Source organism: Rhinolophus hipposideros, assembly GCF_964194185.1.
Source record: "Rhinolophus hipposideros genome assembly, chromosome: 5".
Lineage (NCBI taxonomy): Eukaryota > Metazoa > Chordata > Mammalia > Chiroptera > Rhinolophidae > Rhinolophus > Rhinolophus hipposideros.
Genome location: NC_138051.1, coordinates 77,083,202 through 77,106,905, shown reverse-complemented (window position 1 = coordinate 77,106,905; position 23,704 = coordinate 77,083,202). Strand labels below are relative to the sequence as shown.

Genomic DNA, 23,704 nt, shown 5'->3' with positions numbered 1-23,704 from the left:
GATAGTAGTAAGGGATTTTACTAAGGGGAAACATACCTTTCAGCCACTTTCGACATTTTTAAACAATGTCTGTCAATCTGTGCATTTAAAAATGTTATCTGGGGAAAGAGAACAGAGGTGTTAAAGCCAAACTAGAATTTTGTTTTGCCTTTCACCCCAAGAATCCAAATTCTGTATTTCCACCACGATCCAGTCACTTCCTCTGGACAGACTTCAACCTCCCAGCTTTGCATTCCAGCAACCATTTTACCCTTTTGAAAATTCCTACCATCACTATTTCACACTCTACAATTTAGCCTATGTCACATATTCTCCTGTATTGCATTATAGTTTACGTCTTGATTCCCCAAAGTGATTGCCAACTTAAAGGCAGTATATATTCTGCAAAGCTTAGCAACAGAACAGACAGGTAATACCCACACCATAAATATCTGGTTTGACTAATCTTCAGTGATCTTCCTCTGCACACCTTTCACACTTTCATCACACCTATGTGCTTGGTGTACTTGACTAGAATCATCAAATCGCTATTTTACATACATCTGTTTCCTCTTCTCTACCCAATAACAAACTTGTCAAGGGCAGGCACCTAACAATTTACTCCTTTGGGTTCCCCCCCAACAGAAGCCAATAAAGGGCAATGTAAGGAGTAGTTATTTCATTACCAGTGAACCCCAGAAAGGAATAATGTAATTAGCCATTGTCTGCTGACCTATGTTGACCACTTACCTCCTCATCACGAAGATAACATTGAGCCAAATAATACTGGTATTTTATACCAGTATTGGTATAATACTGGCTTTGGGGGTGGGGCTTGCTTTATTCGTACAATTTACTTTTGTATTAATAAAGTCAGTGGTCCTGAGCTGGCTTACTCTGGAAGGACATTACAATTTTCAGGCCCCTGTAACACGAGTCCCTCCCTGCTGCAGCTCGTGTGGGAGGCCCGGCTACAGCAGTCACCCCATGGCGTTGGGGTAACTCATCTACATCCTTCTCTTATAACTGCTGGAGGAACTCAGTAGAGAATTTTCCCTCTCAAGCTTCCACGGGTTGTTCACACACAGCACTCAAAGGTTCAAGTCACCCACAGCTGGGTTCCACTATGGTTTCCAGGAGCTCAAAGCTCACTCAGCTTTCAGAGGTAAACATTCAAACGGTTTTCTAACTGGCCACGGCTCCTTCTGGGAGCACAGGAGTCAATTCATTCACCTGTTTCCGGATGTCCTCTTTTGTAGTTTTTCTGATAGGCTGACTGGGTATGTGCACAGGGCTTTGCGACTGGGACTCTTCTGTCACGCCATACACTGACTAGAAGAGAAGCCAGAAGACAGAATCACGCACCCTCAGAGTTAAAGGGGCCTTAGTGGTCAGTCAGTTCAACTACTTATCTGATGCTCCCAACCCTCTCAATGACATCCCAACAATAAACGATTGGTCTCTACTTGAATTTCTCCAGTGATGTGACCTCCATTTCTTGAGGCAGCCTGTCCCATCTGTGAAATCCTTCCTTTTACTGAACTGAAATGGACTTCTTGTATATCAGTGATTCTCCAAACATTGTCCATAGGCCATCTGTAAAGAATCATCTGGGGGTGCTTGGTAATGATGCACATTGCTGAACCCCACCTGGGACCTACCAAATCAGAATCTCTGTGGGTGGGGCTTGGGAATCGGCACTGTTACCAAATGCTCCAGGTGATTCGGAATCACAAAACAAGTTCAAGAATAATTGCTGAAGATTATGCTCACAGATCCTCTCTAGCCAGCAGATGGCATGACCATCTGGTAAAAACTCGAGATAGTAGGGTTTCAGATTTACTTGCTTTTAAGCTAAATAGTTTTCTGGCCTCAGTTTCTCCACATGCTCACAGCTTGGGTTACTTTTTAAGTGTTCCTTGTGTTAGAGACAGATTAAAGACAGTCTTTGCTTTGGGAAAGAAACAAAACCCTAAAGGATATACAATATATAGCTAAAATCTATAAATTAAGAAGGGCTCAGATAGGGTGGATGTGGGCTCCATGAAATTCTGGAATAAAATTCTAATATAATTAGGGGGCCCTTAAGGATTAAATGAGGATATTTTAAGATTAACATTACAAAATACAGTACCAAGGTCAACATTATCTCAGTGAAGAATAAAATATGTAAAAATATGTAAGTAGATTCACAAAGTTGATATACATATGTCATGTCATATATATGAGAAAATGAGAGGATTGGTCATCTGGGCACACTTCTCTAACCTTTTGAAGTTAACAGTATGGAGGACAGACAGGTTCTCCCACAACGTGGTCTTTGGTGCTGTTAATAGGGTGGGATGGACTGACTGGGGGCAGACTGAGCGTGGCACATTGGGATATGCCACCGTCATTGCTCCTTTAAGGACAGTGAAACACAAGTCATCATTGGCTCATTCACAGTTGGTCAAGGTGGTGATTTGAGTTTGGATGACGTAGCTAACTAAAAGACTTTCAAAGTACCACACTCACCTTCGCTTGTGAGATTTGCTACTTTTTGTTCCTTCAGTTTCCTTTCCTCCCTGCCTCTTCCCCAGACCCACCGCTGTTTACCCTTCAGACCTCAGTACACTTGAGCCCTTGGAAAGCCCTTGGAAAGCCCCAGTTGGTGCCCCCTCCTGGGGCTCTTGAACCATCCTGTACTTCCCTAATGCAGCCCTCCTGGCACTGTTGCCTGTTGGCTTGTTTCATCAGTGCCAGGCTGTGGGCTTAGTGAGGACTATATTTCAGCAAAAAGAAGAGTGCCAAGCACACATCAGCCACTCCACAAATATTTGTAGAATAAATGAATGAAGTGGTTTCAAAGGATGAAATGGGGTAGAATTAACAAATAGCAAATCATTGTTTGAACAGTACCAGAAATGAAAGGGCCATTCACATCAAGAATTTTTAATTCAGCTAAATGAGCGAACCTTTTTAACCTTTTGCGGATTCTTCAGACGTCGACATTTTCTGATATCCATTTCTGTGGTATTCACACAGCCTGGCTGAGAAAAAGAAAATCATCATATAAATTACTAAGTGAAAACCACCCTTCCAATTTAGCCCAAGTGACACCAATCAGAGCGAATCTTTACCTTTCCCATTACAGATAATGTGTGATTATCTCCATTTTGCTATTTACAATTTTTTTTTTACAAAGATGTTTCATCTTCAATATGTGTTCCTGTATAGAGTCCTCATGACATACAAAAGCTTACCTCATACTATCTAAGGATGATGTGTAGAGCGTATAGTGTATACTTTATAAGCACAAAGTTATCATTCGAAGTTGCAAGGTCGCATCAGTCATGGTCTTTGTTATTTCACATTTCTAACCAACTTATAAACATTCCAAAATCAGGACGGGGGATTATTTCTTTGGTTTTGTTTGTAATCAGTTTTTAGGAAGGCTGAAATAGTTTATTCATTTTAGTTCCATTTCATGAGGGAAATGCAAGATTTCTTTTAATAATATGAAATTAGAAATAGAGTCCAACCTCATTATTCGCAGATTTCGTATTTGTGCATTTGCCTACTTGCTAAAATTTATTTATAAGCAAATCAATACTGTGGTGCATTCATGGTCATTTGTGGACGTGCCCACAGCTGCAAAAATTTTGAGTTGCCTGATGTGCATGTTTCCAGTTGAGGTCGAATAAGGTGATGACGCTCTGCCTTCTTGTTTCAACTTTCATACTGTAAACAAGTATCCTTTTCAAGGTTTATTTAGTGCCACGTTTTGCACATTTCTGGGCTTTTTGGTGGTGATTTTGCTGTTTAAAATGGTCCCCAAGCACAGTGCTGGAGTGCTGTCTAGTGTTCCTAAGTGTAAGGAGGCCGTAAGGCGCCTTACGGAGAAAACACATGTGTCAGATAAGCTTCATTCCAGTAGGAACTCTAGTGCCACTGGCTGTGAGTTCAATGGAAATGAATCAACAATAGATATTAAGGTGTCTTTAAACAGAAACACACATTAAACAAGGTTAGGTATTGATCAGCTGATGGAATGTTCGATGCAGTGGTTCCGCATTTGCTGGTTCAGTGTTTGCAGTGATTTTATGGAACATGAATAACAAGAATCAGCTGTGTTGGAAAGAGAATGTTCTAAGATTTAGAGATGAATGGCAGTAGATGTGAGAAATGCTTATTTTGGGACTGTAAATTTCTGGGGCCCAAAGGTCCTCAGGTGGAATTCCCACAGCTCTCCCATTTCCAATTCCATATTTTCATGGATGGATAATTTATAAAAGGTAGAACTGACGTACATTCCAGAAAATCTACTGAGATTATATGAAGGAATGGCAAAACCATTCCACAAAGCTTAGCGATTTTCTTAAGAATGAGACATCTGGTGGCTACAGCTAGTTATTTCTTTCAAGCAAAGGAAGTGGGAAAACACACACACACACAAACACACACACACACACACACACACACACACACACAAAGCCTAGAGAACCAAGCACAGCTTTCTCACCACTGGCCTGTGGACATCCCAAAAGGCCCGTTCTTGGCTATCCAAAATTTTTCTTTCTGTCTTGTCCTTTTTCCGATCAATCCTGAAAGAGTAAAGGAAGGAAATCAGAGGCTTTCGTATTGTTTTTCCTCCTGACCCTCGCCCCAGCTTTCTGCTCCTGTTTCTAGGAGCTTAGCACACACAGCGATTGGCACGTGTGTGGTCCCTGCTCTGTACAGCACTGTAAAATACGCGTGGACAGTTCCCTCAGGGAAACCTCAAGAAGGCCACATGTGGTGAAAAAAATTATATTCGGCTAGATTGCAAATTGCTGTAGATGTGTAATGAACATGGTGGGCCTGCAGACGGCACAAGTACACAACTGTCCATTCACAGTAAGTGTTGGATTATTAAGAACTGAATCATCCGCTGACATGCCCCCATCAAAGTGGATACTGTACTCAAGTTATAGAAAGGAATATAACCATAGGCTTGGAGTGTTTCATCCCCAAATTTGAAAGTTTGTTTAGATTCAGAGTCAGTAGAGACATCTTTAAAATGCTGCAGTTATGTGTTTTAAGAGTCACTTAAACCACCTGGCTTTCTAAAAGCAGAGTAATAGTCCTAGCATGTGACAAGATTCAGAAGGCATGTATCACTCGCCTCAGCTAGGGAGGCACGAATTGGAAAAGGGAAAATTACAGGTGACAAAGACAGATTCTTTATGTTCTGATAAGGAGCATAGATAAGAGGCTTTGAAGTAAAAAAGCCTGTATTCCTTCACAGTATCTCTCTAAGTAAAAAGTAATTCAGATTAATTGCCATGGAACTTCTGGTTCTTGGCTCTCCTGAGAGCACTTTAGTTTACTGGACTGAAATAAACCCATAATCACCCTGTGGTTTTTGTGATAATTACTGTGTACTTAAATGGCCCACAATTATAATGCAATCACAGAGCTAATAAAAAAATTTAATCAAGAAATATCACAGATGTACAAAATAACAATCCTCCTTTTATAACATGTGATGCTCTGTGATTCTAAAAGTACAAACTAGCACTCCTCTTTGCTTCCAGTGGCTTCTGAGTACCCAGGCTTAATTTTGCCTCCTTCTTACCCACTCACTCCCCCTCCGGCTTTCTCCTCCCTCAGGAGCCTGGGCTCCTCCTGCTGCAGCTCAGCACCCAGTGCCTGGGGCCCACCCCTCTCAGGGGCTGGTAGGAACATGGGGTGGACAGCAGGTGGTTGGAATCAGGGGAGGGGGAAGGCAGAGACTGCAGAGGGAGGGTGCAGGCCACTGGACCCAATGACCTCAGGTTATTTTCAACTATGACCACACCTGTGACCAACGCTCACCCATATAGCCTGAGACTCGGCCCTAGGCAATGGGCTGCAACATTGCCCAGATATGCAAAAGAGGTCCTCTGAAGACCCACAGGGAGTCTGCTCAGGTGCAAGTGGTGCCCAGAGAACAGGTACTCACCTTCTCCCAGTGGTGCCCAGAGAACAGGTACTCACCTTCTCTCAGTGGTGCCCAGAGAAAAGGTACTCACCTCTCAGCTCAGCCCTTTCCCTTTCCCTCCCCTTCTCTGCCCATTTTTTTTTTTTTAAACACTCCTGGCTAAACCAGAGACCACTGCTGGAAAGGGCAAGAGGGAACCCAACTTGAGCAAGTCCATTTCCCAGAATGAAAAGGATCCGGTAGACACCTGATCTGAACGGCTGTGCTCTGCATGCAGTAAGCTAACGGGTCAACTCTGCCCTGGTGGGCGGGGCCTGCAGATATCCAGCTCTGCCCAGGATGGGGACCTTGCCTTGCAGGGTAAAGATCTGCGGTCAGGGATCCAGTCATGTGCTATAACCTAGCTTTTATCAGTAATAATTTGACATTTTGAACTCCAAATGTTTGACTTCCGTGCCTTTTTTTTTATTAGTTCTGAACCCCTCTGGGGTGGGGGTGTGGTACGGGTGATTTGTTGGCTTCCCTAAAATGCTACCATGTTTTCCTATGAAGGCAAAATCTCCAGACCTACAGGTAAAGTCGGTCTGATATTTTTCACCCTCTTAGCACAGAAGAATTGGAAATCTCTTTGGAAAATAGGTATATCTTCTTATAACTGGAGTTCTTCACTTGGGAGGAACCCCACTGCCTGCTGTAATACACACTTTTGAAATTATTTGAGTAACATGGGTTACAAAGATGAAATATCTATCCTGATCGTACTTTCTACTCAGCTGCTCTTATGAGAGATGATGGTGACTAACCACAGCTGGTCGGCTGTGGAAGGAAACCCCACTTCGACAATCACACACCCACACCACCTCCAAATTCCAGAGATTTTTTTCTCTTCGCAAAGGTGTCTATTCAGTTCACCTACTTTACTTGTGCTTCTGCTTGCAGAAAGATGAATTCCCACTTCCTTGCAAAGGCCCTCTGGAGTCTTGCTAAGTTTTCCTAATGAGAAATGAAAATGAACGAGAAGGCATTCATCACTGTAACTTTGCACATCGACACCTATGCTTATTTTATAGGCAGCCATCTCTTTTGGTTGCTCCCAAGAAAATAGGAGGATCCCACTTAAAATCCACGGGACCTGAACCCAGTTTGACTTTGTACCAGACCCTGCTGTACAGAGCAGAACGATTAATATCCATTTACATGCCCTTTAAGTCTGAAGTCTCTGTGTTTCACCTGATTTCTCTCTCCTTGTGTGTTTTACAAGAACACAGCACTTGTCACAGAGGTGACTGAAGATTGGGAAAATGGTTTGTGGCTATGATTGCAGGATGTGGGGAAGGGACAAAGGAGTCTCTGCAGCCTACTGGATGTCTTCAAGAGAAAAACTAAGAATGGATTTCTGAAGACTTGTTTTCCAGTGGGGATCTGGCACAGGGGCAGGAAAGAAGAACCTAGAGGACCTGGCATTAATGTCTTTGAAAGTCCAGATTCGATAGTGGGAAAAGAGGGAGTGTCTATGTTTGTGATGTTCGTGAAAGGAAAACCCCAAAATGAAAGAAGGAAAAGACCTCCTTTAGAGGAACTGCGGAGAAGGCTTCTAAGTCTGGAGACTTACTTAGTGACACAATAGGACAGTGAGGAGGGGGCATTTGACAGGTCCCCTAATGATCCGCCTAATTCTGATGGAATGCAAGGCTGGAGCCCACATTATGCTATGTATTTTCATAGAGCTCATGCCAACACTAATTGATGACCCTCATTAGTGGATTATTAATACAAAAGGAGCACCCGTTGAAAATCAACACACACACATACACTTGATAATACACAGTTATTATCAAGGCTTGGTGTACAGGTACCTCAAAAAAACTGTCCCTTTGATTCTTCCACTGTTTATAGGAAGCAAAGCTGATGATGCCTGAATGTCAGTCATTTGGGGAGTAGTTATACAAATTGTGATGGTCATACTACATAATACTAGGCAGCCATTAAACATGATAATTATTATTGCTGACATGAAAATATTCCCAACATACTTACAGTATAAGATTGGGGAAAAAAGCAGCTTACACACTAATGTTTATGGTGTGTTTTGAGGGGTTTTTTGGTAAAGAAAAAAAAATGTATGTACCAAGAAAAGTGTAGGGGAGAAGGATTGCAGGTTATTTTCTCTTTCTTTGCTGTTTGGATTTTTACAAAGAGAATATCGATTCAGAAAAAGATCTAATAAAATTACTATATTTGAAAACAAAACACTTTTTTCGTTTCTAACCTCTTCTAGGCAGAACTTCAACCTGAAAGAACAGTTTAATGCCATATTCTTTACAAATACAGAGCAGAATATAATATGGCGAGAGAAGAGAAAACTGAATAAAATATATCAGAAGCTGATGCTTCTATTTAGGACCTTTTCTAAAACATGGAAAATACAGGGAAGAGAGAAAGAGGATGGAGGGGCCACGTGCTTCTGCATTCTGGGTCTTTCCTATGCATTGTGTTAGGGAAGAGATGCAGTCATGCGGAATTAAAGTGCTTTGCATTGAGTGCACTAAGGGTAAGATAGCAGTCTTCTGAAGGGGTGACTGTGGGCACAGGCAGGGGGCAAGGACTGGGTGCCCAGGATGCTCAGATGCACAGAACAGCCATGCCAGGGTTTGCTTGAGAAGATCATGTTTCAATACACTCGTATTTGTTAATGGCTCCCACGGATAAGCAAACTTTAGCCAGGACCCGAGGCTCTAGGTAAACTGCTGTGTATCCTTCTCCACTGTTTCCCCCCATGCACAGGTCCTGTGATGCCAATGCGGTCAGAGGATGGTAGGCACTGGTCCTGCTCTCCGATGGCATGCACATTCCCCTTGGGCGGTGGAGAGGGGAGTGATGGCTTAATAGGTTGGTCAACTTGGACACAGGTACCCAAGAGGGACAGGATCTGGTGGCGTGGGACCTCATGCTTGTTTTAGAAGACTGAGGCAGCAAAAGCAGGAGGGGCATTTGGAAGGTGGGTGCATGTGAAGGCGATGTCAGTGGGGGATTATCCAGAGAAGGAAACTTCTCGGTCCCTTGGGAATGTTGCCCCTCCTCCTAGCTGCTGGCCTTTCCGTCAGTTCATGGTCAGCAGTGCCTCCTCTGAAGGGTTTGTGAAAATTTGGCCCATTTCCCCAATTCTCTGTGACCCAGAAAGTTCAGTATGAAGGAAGGATTCTGCCACCAAAAATTAGAAATATTTTAAAAAATGACCTGTAAGTCTTCCAGGTCTCTGTGCCTTGGCTCTGTTAAATGGGAATAAATATGAGTGTGGTGGTGGGACCTCCAAATCTTGAACAAAATTGAAGAAGAACAAAATTGAAAAAGAAGGTGGAGGAGGAGGCCATCTGGGAAAGTATATACCTCACATAATATACAACTACTTCATCTTGTGGGTTGAATTTGGTCTTCAGTTTCTGTATCTACTGCCAAGCACAGGTGGACTGTGTATAAACATGCAATTTAAAAAATTATCATATACTAAATCTTAAAAAATTACCCCATAGTGAATTAAAAAAATGAGCATATATTAAATTTGCCTTTTTCCCCTTTTGGTGTACAGTTCTCTGAATTTTAACACATGTATAGGTTCAAGTAACCGTCACACCAATCAGGATATAGAATAGTTCCCTCATCACCCGAAACTCCCTTATGCTGTCTCTTGACAGCCACGTCCTGTCTCCATTCACAACTCCTGGCAACCATTGACTGGTTTTCCGACATGACAGTTTTGTATTTATAAGAATGCCACATAAATGGAATCAAACAGTTTGTAATCATGTGAGACTGGCTTCTTTCCTTCAGCATGTCTTTGATACTCATCCACGTGGTCACCTGTATTAATAGTTTGCTCCTTTTCACTGCAGAGCCGTGTTGCAATGTAAGGATGTACCAGAGTTTCCTGAACCATTCACCTGTTAAAGTGCATTTGGGTTGTTTTCAGCTTTTGGTTATCGTAAATAAAACTGCTATGCACACTAGTGTACAGGTTTTTGTGTGGACATAAGTTCTGACTTCTCGAGTGGGATTGCTTGGTTCTATGGCAAGCATATGTTTATCTTTATAGGAAACTGCCACACCATTTTCCAGAGTGGCTGTACCACTTTGCATTCCCACCGGCCATGGGGGAGAGCTCACACATCCTCACCTGCATGTGGCATTATCAGTACTTTTATTTTAGCCATTTTAATAGGTGTGTAGTGATATGTCAGCATGGATTGAATCTATATTTCCCTAATGGCTAATGGCGTTAAACATCTTTTCATGGACTTATTTGTCATCCTTATGTCCTCTTTGGTGAAGTGTATGTTCAAGTCCTTTGCCCATTTTTAAGTTGAGTTGTATTTTTATTGCTGAGTTTTGAGAGTCCTTTATCTAAAGATGCAATTATTTTGTGATGGTAAAAGGAGTTGAGAAAGAAGGAGGGGAAATAATAGAAGAGACTTCCTCTCCACTGTCTGAAAAGGATTGGGGAGACAAAAAGGGAAAAATATGAAATAAAACAGAGCTGCAGATATATTTGTACTCTCCTACACCCACCCCAGAAAAGAATCATACTTACTGCTTCATAGTCTGCCAATTCCAGCCTTGCTTTATTCTGCATTGTCCTCTTACAGAGATAGATGGCTGAGGGAAGAAGAGAAATTACAACGCGCATAAAACCAGCCGTGTGATGGAATCATAAATCCATCCATTCATCTGTCCATCCAACTCATCCATCCGTCCAGGCAGCTTGCCCAGCTGGCTAAGTGTGCAGCACTGTGCTGTGACGTATACGTTTCTATGTGGAAGCCATGACACTTGACCTCTAGGAATCTTTCTGCAGGTCAGGATCAGATGAGGACTCCATCTTCCAATCCTGACAGCTCCCCTCCATCTGCCTCACTCTGCGTCACCCCAGACGTCCTCCATCAGAGTGATCTTTCTCAAATATATGACCATGTTACCCTCCTGCTTAAACGCCCTGCATTGACTCCTCAGTGACCTTAGAATAAAGGCTGGGCTTCTTAGGGTAGTATGTTTGGTTCTTTAAGATCCAGTCTTTGCTTATCTTTCTCACTCAGGCATGTGAGGCTGCCAAACCCCTCTCAGCTCTACTCCTTTGTAATGTGTCTCCTGCATGGGAGGCCTTTCCTTCTTCTCTCTTCTCCCCCTTTGTCTCTCTAGCAACCTCCTACTAATCTTTAAAGACCCAGCTTGGTGTTTCAGATAGCTTGGTGTTGCACCTATCCATCTTAAACCACCAAAGAACCTAATTCCAGAGAACTGTGATTATTGGTTTACTAGACTGTCCCCGGCTCTAGGCTGAAGGCTCTTCAAGAGCAGAGGCTGTGTCTTACATACCACGAATCCCTGTATCTAGCACCAGGGCCTGACCTGCAGGTGGAGAGAATGGACAGTGGAAAGAGGACAATTTAGGTCTCTCTTTCCAAGCTAAGAAAGGGTTCTTTGCCCTCAGTTGCTAGGCATTCTTCCCCAAACATGGCCTTCATCACTTCCTCTCCCTACCTCTGCTCCTTCAGTATCTCCCTCCTTCTCTGATGCCAGGTAGACCGATCCGTGGAAGACAGTAGATGAATGGTGTGAATGAACAATAGAATGACTGGGAGGGAATGATTGTTGTTTGATAACTTAAGTATGTTAGGATATTTAGCCAACTCCTTTCTGGATTAACCAACCTTCTCCAGGTGGTCTGAAAACGTTACTGATGGCAGTGTATGATACGATACTCTGGAACTTGGCGGCTAACAGCCTCCTTTGTTGTCCCCACACTTCTGCTCTCACCATTTGAGTTGTATGTGGATGAGAGTTGGTTGTATTTGTTCTGAAATCTGCTTATGTTAGGTACACTTGTTATTTTAATAACATAAATTTACTGTAACGTAAGTACACATTACATTCATTGATGCAATTAATGTGAAAAGAGAGAGAACTGTTTTTATGAAGACCCAGTTGAATGGTTTGGAACAACTTTATAAGGGAAAGCTGGCTAAGACAATTGCTACTAAATTTGGTACAGGTGAGATAACTGAAAAAATGGGAAAAATAATAAAAATTTCCAACGGGTCAACATAGAGGTTGCTTCAAAAGTGTTTTTAAATTCTTGATGTACTTTAAAGATGCCAAAACTGGATGGCTGATTTTGTTTTATTTAAGAAAGAAACTCAAATGATTGCAACCCATAATCAAATAGGACCAAAGGGTCTTACCTTAAAAGCCTGCCAAATGAACGTTCCTTTGTATATCGTCCATTAATATGAAGTGATTAAAGTATGTCTGTATCATTTTCCATGATTCTCTATTTACCAACTTTTCCAGGGAACCAAGAAGCCACAACTCTCTACTGTGTCTGATAAAGGAGTGCCTGCTCTATTACAAGGTACTGCCTTCTGGCTCTTAGGCCACCAGTGCAATTGAGGGCAACCTGGAGTAGGAAGCCTGGCCCGTCACCAGCCTCAGCAGGCCTGGTCTTGATGACCCAGGAGCAATGCAGTTCAGTGGAGGTGGTAGCTGCTTTGACAATGCTGCCACAGACAGACAGTATTTTGTATCGGCCAATTGTGAACTCAGGAAAGTCTAAGCCAAATTTAGGCTTTATTTAGGCAGAATCATCCTGAGAAATTTCCAACCCATGTGGGTCAAAATGAGCCCCCTACGTTATGAAGTGCCATGAGTGGAATGAAAATGGTGCCACTCCTGATGACTATGAATTACATGGCTGCATGCTTTCTGCCCACTTCTCCTGTGGCTAATGTCACATACCGTGTTTCCCTGAAAATGAGACCTAGCTACACCATCAGCTCCAATGCGTCTTTTGGAGCCAAAATTAATATAAGACCCGGTATTATATTATATTATATTATATTATATTATATTATATTATATTATATTATATTATACTATACTATACTATACTATACTATTCTATATTATTATTATAAGACCTGGTCTTATATTATAGTAAAATAAGACCAGGTCTTATGTTAATTTTTGCTCCAGAAGACGCATTAGAGCTGATGGTCTGGCGAGGTCTCACTTTTGGGGAAACACGGTATTAGGGAGTCTGTTCACCAAAACTAGGGAGGCAGGAGGTAGTTGTTGAATGGACCTCTTCTTGGCACAGACCTTACCTGGGCTTGTGTGCACTACCACAGTACCTTCAACAGAGCTTGCTCTAACATCTAACCAATCAAATGGCCACTGGCCACACCAAACAGTCCTATAGCAGGGCATCTGGGGGACCTGCTTTAAGCCCAGCTGTTGGTTTTTATTGGATATTGAATTTCTCATTGGAAAATGTCTGTCTTCTGGCCCTCACACTTGGCGTTCCCACCTCACCGGCATCTCAGTCTCACCTGGATGACCCATGCCATCTCAAGCTCACCATATCTCACCATGACACAAACAGAATATGTTAAAAAATGTTTTTGTATAACATGTTTTATAAACAGAATGGATCAATGTGCTGCACGTGCAATTAAACATAAAAAAAATACATTGACTTTATCCTATTTCAATGTACTTGTAAAGCTGTTCCCTTTCCAAAGTTTCTGTCTTTGCTAGTGATATCATTAGTTACCTCAATGTCTGACACTAGGGAACATATAAATCATGGAGTTCTCTATTTTCCTCATACCCTCTAATTGCTTTTTAGAACAATGGGATTTTAGCATTGGAAGTAACCTTGGCAACCATCAAGCACAGACCCCTCATCGACAGATGGGAAAACTAAAGGCCAAGAGAGGTGAATTGATTCACCCACTGGCTAGTTACTGGTGGTGGTGGAATTAGAATTAACGCCTAGTTCAGAGCTTTTTCCACAGTGACATTCATTGCCCCATTTACTTATTCATTTACTCATTTAAAAATTTATTGAGGGTCTCTTATGTGTCAAGCACTGCTTTAGGTGTTGGGAAATCACCATACATAAAAGTAGCCAGCACTTAGATGAAGCTCATTGAATGTCAGACCCCGTTTTAGAGGCCTTGCAAATGTTCACTTACTAATCCTCATAATAACCCTGTGAGATGGGTTCGGTTATTAGCCTCATTTTAGAAATGAGGGAACCTTTTTCAGTGAACTTGTTGTTGGGGATATATAATGTTTCCCTAAAACTGAAGACATTCTAGATGTCTCTTCTTGACTATGAAGGCTTTTTTATAAACCTGCCCCTCCCAAGTAATCCAACCTTTTGAATCATTCTCCATCAACAAAACTAACCTTTGAATACTCAAATCAGACTCCTCACCACGCCCTCCTTCCCCCACCATTCCACCTCCCCCAGCCTGAAATGCTTAGAGGGCAAGACCATGACTTATCAAAGCTGTGACAGAGCAATTTTTACAGAGTAGGTGATCAGTAAATGTCTGACAGAACCAATAAGATCAAACATCACCCTGGGAGTAATAATAATAATACCAACCACCACCGTTGTTGTTATTGACTCCTTACTACGTGCCAGCCACCAAACCTTACATGCATTTCATTTAATCCTAGCAAACAACACTAGGAGACAAGTACTATTACGATTCTAGTTTTAACAGGAGGATTCTGAGGAACAGAGAGGCGAAGTAACTTGCCAAGATCCACCAACTAGTAGAGCTAGTGAACCCTGGGCTCACTGTGCTGAATTCTTTCTTGGTAAACACTTACTGATGTTCTAACTAAGCTGCTTTGGAAATGCTGCTGAGTCCTTCTGAATCCTGTGCCTTGACTTCTCCATCTGATATGCCAAAATTGAAGCATAGGAATTCAAAATCATTTCGCTTTAATGAGAACCTGATATAAATTATTATTTCTATCTCTGTTTATAACTAAAATTATGACATGGAGAACACCTCCATGTCTGCAGAAAGGGAAATCATGTCTGCAGTATGCAGTGTCAGATGGCCTAAGCTTTATATTCAAGGAAGTATTTTAATCTTCCTTGGGTCCAGTGATTTGGTCCCACCACCCTCCCACCCTCACCATTGCCTGGAAAAATATTGGTTTTTCACAATCACAAGGGCACACAGCTGCTGCATGAAACTGAGCTACAATTATTCAAATTCCGAGCTGGGCTTTTGTGAGCAGAATTTCAGCCCCAGAAACACATGTTTTATGAGCAGCCAAATGCAGCTCCAGTTCTGAGCCAGAAGACTTGCTGGCCCCACTTATTACATCATTTAGGGCACAGCACAGTTCGGGAGGGACTCACAGTGGTGCCTGCAGACAGCTGATGAAACCATCAGAGGGGCCTGCCCTCTGTAAAGGGCCGGTTTCCAGACTTGGAAACAAGACACCCAGAACCTTATTAGGCAATGACTTGTCCACATTCCATCCTTTGGACTGCTTTCAATGGCAGGTTACCCCTCCCTCAAACACGTGAGCCAAAGGGTGTAGCTTATCACCCAGGTCTCCCGGACAGCCTCCTGGGAACACCACCCAGCTCCAGCTGCCTCTGTCTTCCTGTGCAAACAATCCTGTAAAGAGCCTTGGGAGAAACTGCAGGTCTCATCAAGTGTCCCAGTGCCAAGGAGAGCCACTGTGGAGTGCTCCGGCAGCTAAGTCAGTGACAAGGAAGCTGTGTAAAGTGGCAGGTGCTACTATAATGATGCCATGCGTGGGACCATGAAAGGAGCATGGGCCTCGGAGCTACTAAGATCTGATTCAAATTCTGCTACCTCTACTGAGTGTGGGCTCATCATCTTTAGTAAAGAACCAGAACCATCAGCAAATATTTACTCAACACCAAGTATGCCTCAGGCATGTACCACACATTGGGGGACATGAGAATGAACAACGCGGACCAGCCCCACCCTTATGAAGCTTCCAGACAAAAAGAATACAGTGAGATAGGAGAGAGGATGTGGCCTCTCTGGGTCTCAGGTTCTTTATCTGAAGTAGAGGGACAATGTAACTCCTTTGGAAGATTGGCACATAGAAATAGTAAAGTCTCCACAGAGAGTATATTGCAAGAGACTAATAGATCCCTGCCTTCATAGAGGTAACTACCTGTTTACCCAGCTCCCAACGTCACCCACTCTTTATTTTCCCAGTCCAGGGTAACTTCTGTATCCCCCTCCCTGGTCTCTCTCCATTTCCCCCTAACTTCCAACTATCAAAAATGCTAATGAGATAGTAATACATCTTAACAAGTCTGCGAGAATAGAAAGGGTCAGGGGGAGGTGGCTCCTTATCTAGCCCTCCACAAAATGCGGCCCCAGGAGAACAGCCACTAGTCACTGTCCTACAGTGTTATTGTGGGACCTCAGTTCTCCACAGCCCTAACACAAGGTGCAGATGGGCCAGCCTTGATACCGGTAGACTTTTCTTCCTCTCTGCCCTTCCCTTCCAATGGCTACATCTTTCAGTGTGTTCTGCCCTTCTCCATGATATGGAACAGGATTTTTCATACATGTCAACAGTATGAAGAAGAGCGAAGCAGGGTAAAACCCTCCAGCCCGTGCACCCCAGTCACTAGACACCAAGCACTGCTCTTTTCACTCCCAGGAGTAACACTAAGTGTGGCCTGTGGCTTCACTGCTCACCATAGTCAGTGTTTTCAGGCTCCCAGCAGTTCGAAGGCCAGAAGTACGGAGCCTGTAAAAGAGCAGAGGTGTCAGGACACAGAGGCATGCTAGCACTTGCCCTCCTTTGCCTGGGGGAGAGGGTCAGCCCTCCCCTGCACCCAGTGATGACCCCCCCCCCCAGGACAGGCTTTGTCCCCATGTCCTTCATGCTGACACCACAGCCCAACCCTCTCCTGTTCTCTACACAGCTGAAGCCACTCAACATTTTAATCTATGTGTTGAGAAATGAATCCAGGTAGGCAAAATAAACGCAAAAATGAGAAGCTTAGTGTATAGGGCAAAAGTTTCTTATCCTGAGATAATAGAAGCCTAACTACAAAAGTTACCTTGGCACAGTTTACTGGGCATACAAGCCCCAAGTTCCTTTTATCCTTTTGCTATGTATTGAATGGTATCTCCTCACCATCTCCCAAAACATATGGTGAAGCCCTAACCCCCAGTGTGACTGCATTTGGAGTTAGGAAGTAATTAAGGTTAAACTAGGCCATTAGGGTGGGGCCCTGATCCCATACGATTAGCGCCCTTATAAGAAGAAACATCAATGTGAAAACATAATAAGAAGTGGCTGTCTGAAAGCCAGGATAAGGGTGCTCACCATAAACCAAACCCTACTGGAACCCTGATCTTGGACTTCCAGCCTCCAGAACTGCGAGAAATAAATATTTGTGGTTTAAGCTACTCAGTCTGTGGTATTTTGTTATAGCAGTCCCAGCAGACTAAGACCCTTTGAGCGCGTCTGAACCACTCTATTCCCAAACCCTTTTCCTCTGCCCCAGATCTAGGACAGGACTTGAGAAAATGTGTGGGAAGGGTTAGTAGGTAGCAAACAGGAACTTCATGCCAGGAAAGTGGCATGATACAGTAGAAGTTCCAGGACTTTGCTATCAGGCTGACCTAGGTTCAAACCAAAGCTGTCTCCTAGATTTGCTAAGTGCCCCCTTAATTCTCTGAGCAGCTCAGCTTTCCCATCTGTAAAATGGGTGATATTTGCCTCCCAAATGTTTGTTCTTCAGAATAAATGAGGAAACGTGTAAAGTGCCCAACAAATGGTAGGTTCTCCATGAGGGCTTTTTAGTATTATTTTGGTGGAACAACAAATGGCCCAGACAAAAGTGTTCTTGGTTTTCCCAGTGCTGGTGAGAGATAAGGTTGCTCCCTTAAATACCCTGAGGTTTTTTGTTTTTTAAATGAAATGTGGTTCTGATCTGAGATCAGATGATGATGAGAAGAAAAAGTTCTTCAGGAAGAGGAGCTGGCAGGCCTACCTGGAAACGATAAAAGGTGCCATCATCCTTCACGGTGAGAACATGGTCCGAGATGGGAAAGATGTAGCCCTGGGCAGCTATAAGGCTTCCCAAGTGTATTGCTTCAACTGCGGGGGTGAGGCATAAGAGAGAGAAGTAATTAGGAAGCCATCAGAATGCAGGGCTACTTAGCAGAAATATAGGCTTGTGAGAGCAGAAAGGCAACTGGAAGTCAACTGTCATCACCCTCAGATAACTGCATGATTGACTGATTGACTGATAACTTCATGATATGATTGAACTAGACTGGGGGTGATATCAATGGAAGGGGAAGGGTGGCCATGTGTCTGGGATGCCTCTGGATCCCAGCTCTGAGAGTCAGACATTGTTTTAACCTCCCCCTGTCCCAAGACTTCCAGAAGAAAGCCTAGCTTCATGGATAAGAGCATGAGTGTTGGTGTAGAAAAACTTGTACTTGACTGATTTATTTCACATGAAGTGTTTCGCAGTGGCTGTTGCTGGGGAAGTGCTCAATAAGTGCTGGCAGCCCTGACTTATGTTTTCATCATTTCTTATCATCCTCAGCAATGAGCATCCAGCCTCACGACCCACAGAGACTTTGGACTCCCAATTGCATTCCTGGCTATGACAGTTCCACCAGCGACGAGGAGGGCATTACCCTTCTCCTACGGACAGAAAGCAAAACCTCATTTTTGTGGTAAGCAGCGTAGTAGGAAGTGGCATAGAAAGGCCAATCTGATAAAAATATTTATATATTTTGCCACAATTAACCTGTTGCTTTGTTACTATAGCGCTAATCATAAATAGATTCACACAAATCTTCAAGAATTTATATTTATTCTGAGCAGAGCTAAGAAAAAATAGTAATAAATTTAAACAGTTCTACCTCACATGATAAACTTTCACAAATATAAAAGTGCTCTCACTGGTAACAACTCATTTTTGGACATGGAAATTACTGACAGGAGTCTCTAGGAATTATTAATTTCACAAGTGCTGAGTTTTTTTAAAGTGGCTTGTTTTGGCTCTACTTGCAAGGTTGTATTGAGGTTGTGTAGAATCCAAGCATTTTGTTTACCCAGAACCACCTATTTTCCTTTGGATCAAACATGCCCTTGTAACTGGTGGAATCAAAATAAAAGGAGTATTTCACTTGCTTAGTGATGACCAGTTTGCTTTTTAAAGTCAACATGCTTCAAGAATCACGGATCCAGCAAGGAAGGGAAGTTTTATCACCTGCAGCTGTTCCTTTCCCAGGAAAGGAAGAATAAAATCCAGTAAGAAGGTGACTTTCATGTCACCAATCTAGGAGCTGGAAGTCTCACTTCATTCTCTGAGCAAAAGGGCTTTTGCTTAGAAATGTGGCTGATGGGAAGACGGAAGGGAGGGAGGAGAGGAACTTAGACGCCCCTGGCTTCCCAGGGCCTTGGTTTGCTTCATTTCTGCCCTTCTATTCCCAGCGGGTAAATTGTTCTTAATATCTCCTGCTCAACCATTTCTCAGAAGCTCAGACAGTTCCCAACACCTGGATGTCCTCCCAAGGGCACCAGTGTATAACAGACCTTCATAGACGTGACCCTCATTATGCTGGACCTTTCACAGAAGCGTCTCAGACTAGGGTCAGAAGATGCCTGAACCTATTCTACTACTAGTTGGTTTGGGGTTCTCAGAATACTACTACTAACTACTACTACTACTACTACTACTAGTACTACTACTACTATCAATAATAAAATATATGCCAGTAACACAATGATTATTTTGGAAGGGTGAAGAAAACAGAGAAAGAGAAAGGACCACCATGAAGAAAGGTGTTCCTTAGTTTAGCATCCTAATCAAAACACATGTTGACTTTAAATACATGTGACTAAACTGGCAGAGCCTCATTCAGTTTCGTTTTTACCAGTGAAGAATCAGAAGTCCAGGCTGCATAAGGGAAACACATAGGCTAGCAGGTTTGGGTTCTTTCCTTGAAGGATTAGCATGTATAGTTTTCCCCTGTGGATTAAGAACTGGACCAGAATTAAGAATTTTCACCAGTCATGAGAGTGACCATTAATCAAAGTGGTGAAAAAAAAGCTGGTGTCACTTCTATTAATGACCTGCTTTTCTGGCACTCAGATTTCTGGCAACTATATTTAATCAAACTCTACGTAAATTGTATTGTTTCATAGTCAATAGTATATGAGGAGCATCAGATTAAATAAAATACAGGAATGCCTGAGCTGACATACTGACTCCAGCAAGAAATCACAGCCGAAGGTCAGATACCTAGAAAGGGTACTTGAAAAAACATCTTCAAAAAGCATGGCAATTGGAAGCTGTTTAGTTTGGGGCAAATAGGTTTCAACCCTAAGAACATCAGAATACATTTGTGGATATTTATAAATACAACATATAGGCATCAAGAATACTCAGTTAAGATAGGGAGTGCATAATAAATTTGTTAAAATTTTAACCCTCAACACATGGATAATAAACTATACTTATCTAGAATTTTCATTTTTCTGGAACTCCCCATTTTCTAATCATGCTGTGAAAATAAATTTTACTGCTTATTTTCTGGTGGGAGGACAGATTTAAAAATTGTTTTATTGGCCAGGGTTTTGTTGTTGTTTTCTGGTAAGGTTTTCCTAATTGCAATGCACAAATAAAGTTGAAAAAAAATCATGCTTTCACTTCTTACAGAAACAGAAAACAGAAGGCACCTTAGCAAATAATTAAACATCTTAATTATGGATAAGGCAATCTGATTTTAAGAGCCGGCTCTAGAAGGCTGTTCAGTGACAGAGCTACAACTTATCTTTAATTGCTGTGGCTAACGAGAATTCATCTCATTTCACACATTATTGTATTGGGCTCTTCGGCATTCTAAATGGCTGCTCATTTTCTCAAAGGGTGATTTAAATTTAAAGATAGGTGTTCAGTGGAGAAAATAAGTTAATTTCATTTGTAAGTAGAGTGATTCCGTATTTATAAGCCCAGTTCTCAGGAAAGTAGGAGAATCTAGTCTGGAACTTGGTTATGGGATGTTTACTGATACCACAGGGGATAAAGTCAGGGTCAAAGGTCAAGGTTCAAGTACCTGGGTCCTCGATGGATAGGTTCTTCATAAGCCACTGCACAATGTCAGTACCTGTAATGACAAAGCAATTCAACTGAAGACTTCATGGGTGTTAAACCCTGTGGCAGAAAAAACATGTTTATCTAAGAGACTCCTAATTCTAATTAGCGCACATCTTGAGAGCTGGGTACTATTGATTATTCCATCCTAACCAACTCTGTCCACCCATCAGTGCACTGCCACAGTCACAATCCCATTTTTCCAAAAAGCATCCACTTCTGATGTCTGAGAATGATCTTGTGTCCACATTTCTAGAGAATGTCTGTAGGGCACTTTCTGCAAATACAGATTTTGATGACTTCCCCAATCAGGCTGGTGAAGTTTTATCACACTTGGCCCCCACCCATTTCCTGTGGGGAGAGAGGCTCTTCGGCTCCCTACCCTGATTGACAAGGGCTGATCAACACAGGTGACCTCACAGCGTCCTGAAAATAAATCTCTCCTTTCTTCTGGTGTGAGCCCACCCTGAAAGAAAGCACCCCTGTGTCTGTGGGCGAAACTTCTATGTGTTCACCTATCCTCTGGGTCACAGCTAGTTAACATTTCCAGACTCTCCTGCAGTTTGGTGTGGACAGAGTTCTAACAGTGGGATGTGAGTGGAAATGACGTATGCCACTTCTAGCCCTGGACTGTAAAAATTCCCACGTGACCCTCCACAGCTCCAGACCTGTCATTCTCCATCTGCTGGCTGCAGGGAGAGGATTTTAAGGGCCCAGGGGAGGGCAGAGTCACAATGTAGAAGGAGCCCAGGCTACTGAACAACCACGAAAATTGATGCCCCTTTTGGGCTCTGATGGGATTGAATGTTTGTCATGTTAAGCCCCAGAAATCTTGGGCTTACCTGTTTTGTCATCTAGTATTACCTTAACTAATTAAAAATTTTAAGAGTCAGAAGGGACTTCTAAAGCTCATTTACTCCAACCCTAGACAATACAGGAGCCCGGTCCACAATAACCTGGAGAAGAGGTGCCGTAATCTCCACTTAGAAAAACCTAGTACCTAGGAACTCACAAATTGTCCCCCAACTGTTCCAGTTACATTGTCTGTGATTTCTCTGAGCAGAAACTTGACTCTCTCTGATCTCTTCTTTTTGGCCTTAGTTTTGTCCTCTGACAATAGAAAAACAAACCCAGACCTTTTCACTCTGTGAGGCAGTCTTTTCTTAAAAAAAAATTAGTTTCAGGTGTACAAAACAATGCAATAGTTGGACATTTATCATTTATTTCTTTCACACAGTGACAACCCCCCTCCCCACATCCCCTACCCCTCTGACATCACACACAGCAGTTACTTTTCCACTGTCTCTCTTCCTAATGCTGTACTCCACTTCTTGTAACTATATATATATATATATATATATACATAAAATTGTAGTTGACATTCATGATTGTTCAGCTTCAGCTTCAGGTGTACAGTGCAGTGATCCGGCATCTACATCATCCCTGAGGTGGTCTCCCTAAAGAGACAAGTGTCCATTGGATACCCTACAAAATCTTTACAACATTATCGGTTACATTCCCCAAATTGACTTTTGTATCCCTGTGGCCATCTTGTGGTTACCGAGATTGTGCTTTCTAATCCTCTCACCTTCTTCCTTGTCCCCATCCCTCACCCCCATCTAGCAATGCTCAGTTTTTCCTCTATGTTGTGAGGCTATCTTAATGGTCCAACACACTACTAACATCTCTTTGAGTTTTCCCCCTTCCAGGTCAAACATGCCTGGATACCTCAGCTGTTTCCTTGCATGACATGCCCTGGAGTCCTTCACCATTTTGGTCACAATTCTCTGAATATGCTCCCTTTTGTTTGCCTCCCTTTAAAAATGTGGCACCTAGAACCAACGTTCTTAGGGCAGCACAGTTCACAGGGGAGTAGAGGAATCCAATTTTCTGGAAGGTTCTGAACTTTCAATCAATCCACGTTTATTAAACCAGTGCAGACCTTTGAAGGCAGCTTTGTCACTTCAGGATGGGATGTGTGATAGAAAACAGCCTGAAAGGGCAACATTTCTCGATACACAAATTTTGTGGGTCTGAGGCTTGATGGGAGGCAAAGGGACTGCCAATTGCTCTCCTGGGGGAGCTTCCCAGCTGAAAGACTGGAGAGTTGCAGAAGGTATTAACTATTGCCCTTTTCCCAGAAATAAAGTTTCTCAGAAATTGGACTGGTTGCCAGAAGTGAGACCAGTACAGGCCTGAGTGCCTAGATATTTTTTTCCCTCTGGCTTTCTGGAAGGTCAATGAAACCTACAGTTACCTACCATCCCCACACTTTGTATGCTTCCCACAAGACTAGCCTCCACTGATATGGTTTTGCAAGGCCCCCCATTTCAACCTCAAAAGCAAGACTTCTAAGCTTTTCCTCACTTGTGCTCTGGACTGGCAGCTATGAGTTAAACTTTGGATTCAAAACACTCCTATTCATTCACATTCTTTGAGAGAAAGGGGAGTGTATATCTGTGTGTACTTGTGAGTGCGGTCCATTTCCTCCAAATTATACAAGTTCAACATTTGTCCTAGGAAATGAAGAACAAAGCACAAATCAAATAAGAACTATAATCCCAAGTTGGGGGTGGGGGAGTGACTCTAACCTGTTTTTTCCTCAAAAGAAAAATAGTTCTTTTTTGTGGGTTGCCTAGAAACGGAGAGGTTTCCAGCATCAGCAACAGCTCTCCCCCGGGCAGGCGGATTATCTTTCTGCTGAGCTGGCTGAACCATTATTTATCACCTGCCAAGATTGATTACTCACCCTGGGACAATGACAGCCCTTCCTTTCCCTTGTTAATTACTGTCATCATTAA

The 23,704-nt window shown here is 42.7% G+C and overlaps 1 protein-coding gene across 10 annotated transcripts in view; it reads right to left on the bottom strand.

Moving 5' to 3' along the window:
- Positions 1 to 23,704, bottom strand: part of RGS6 (regulator of G protein signaling 6) — a 464,887-nt gene that overhangs the window by 73,580 nt on the left and 367,603 nt on the right. For all 10 annotated transcript variants that reach the window (XM_081050402.1, XM_081050408.1, XM_081050404.1 and 7 more), the window contains 9 exons: positions 20,866 to 20,916; positions 17,781 to 17,887; positions 16,474 to 16,525; positions 10,506 to 10,570; positions 6,837 to 6,913; positions 4,481 to 4,562; positions 2,934 to 3,008; positions 1,213 to 1,311; positions 37 to 98 (listed from right to left, as the gene is read on the bottom strand). In XM_081050402.1, coding sequence (XP_080906528.1) covers positions 37 to 98; positions 1,213 to 1,311; positions 2,934 to 3,008; positions 4,481 to 4,562; positions 6,837 to 6,913; positions 10,506 to 10,570; positions 16,474 to 16,525; positions 17,781 to 17,887; positions 20,866 to 20,916 — 670 coding nt within the window. The remainder of the gene's footprint in view (positions 1 to 36; positions 99 to 1,212; positions 1,312 to 2,933; positions 3,009 to 4,480; positions 4,563 to 6,836; positions 6,914 to 10,505; positions 10,571 to 16,473; positions 16,526 to 17,780; positions 17,888 to 20,865; positions 20,917 to 23,704) is intronic.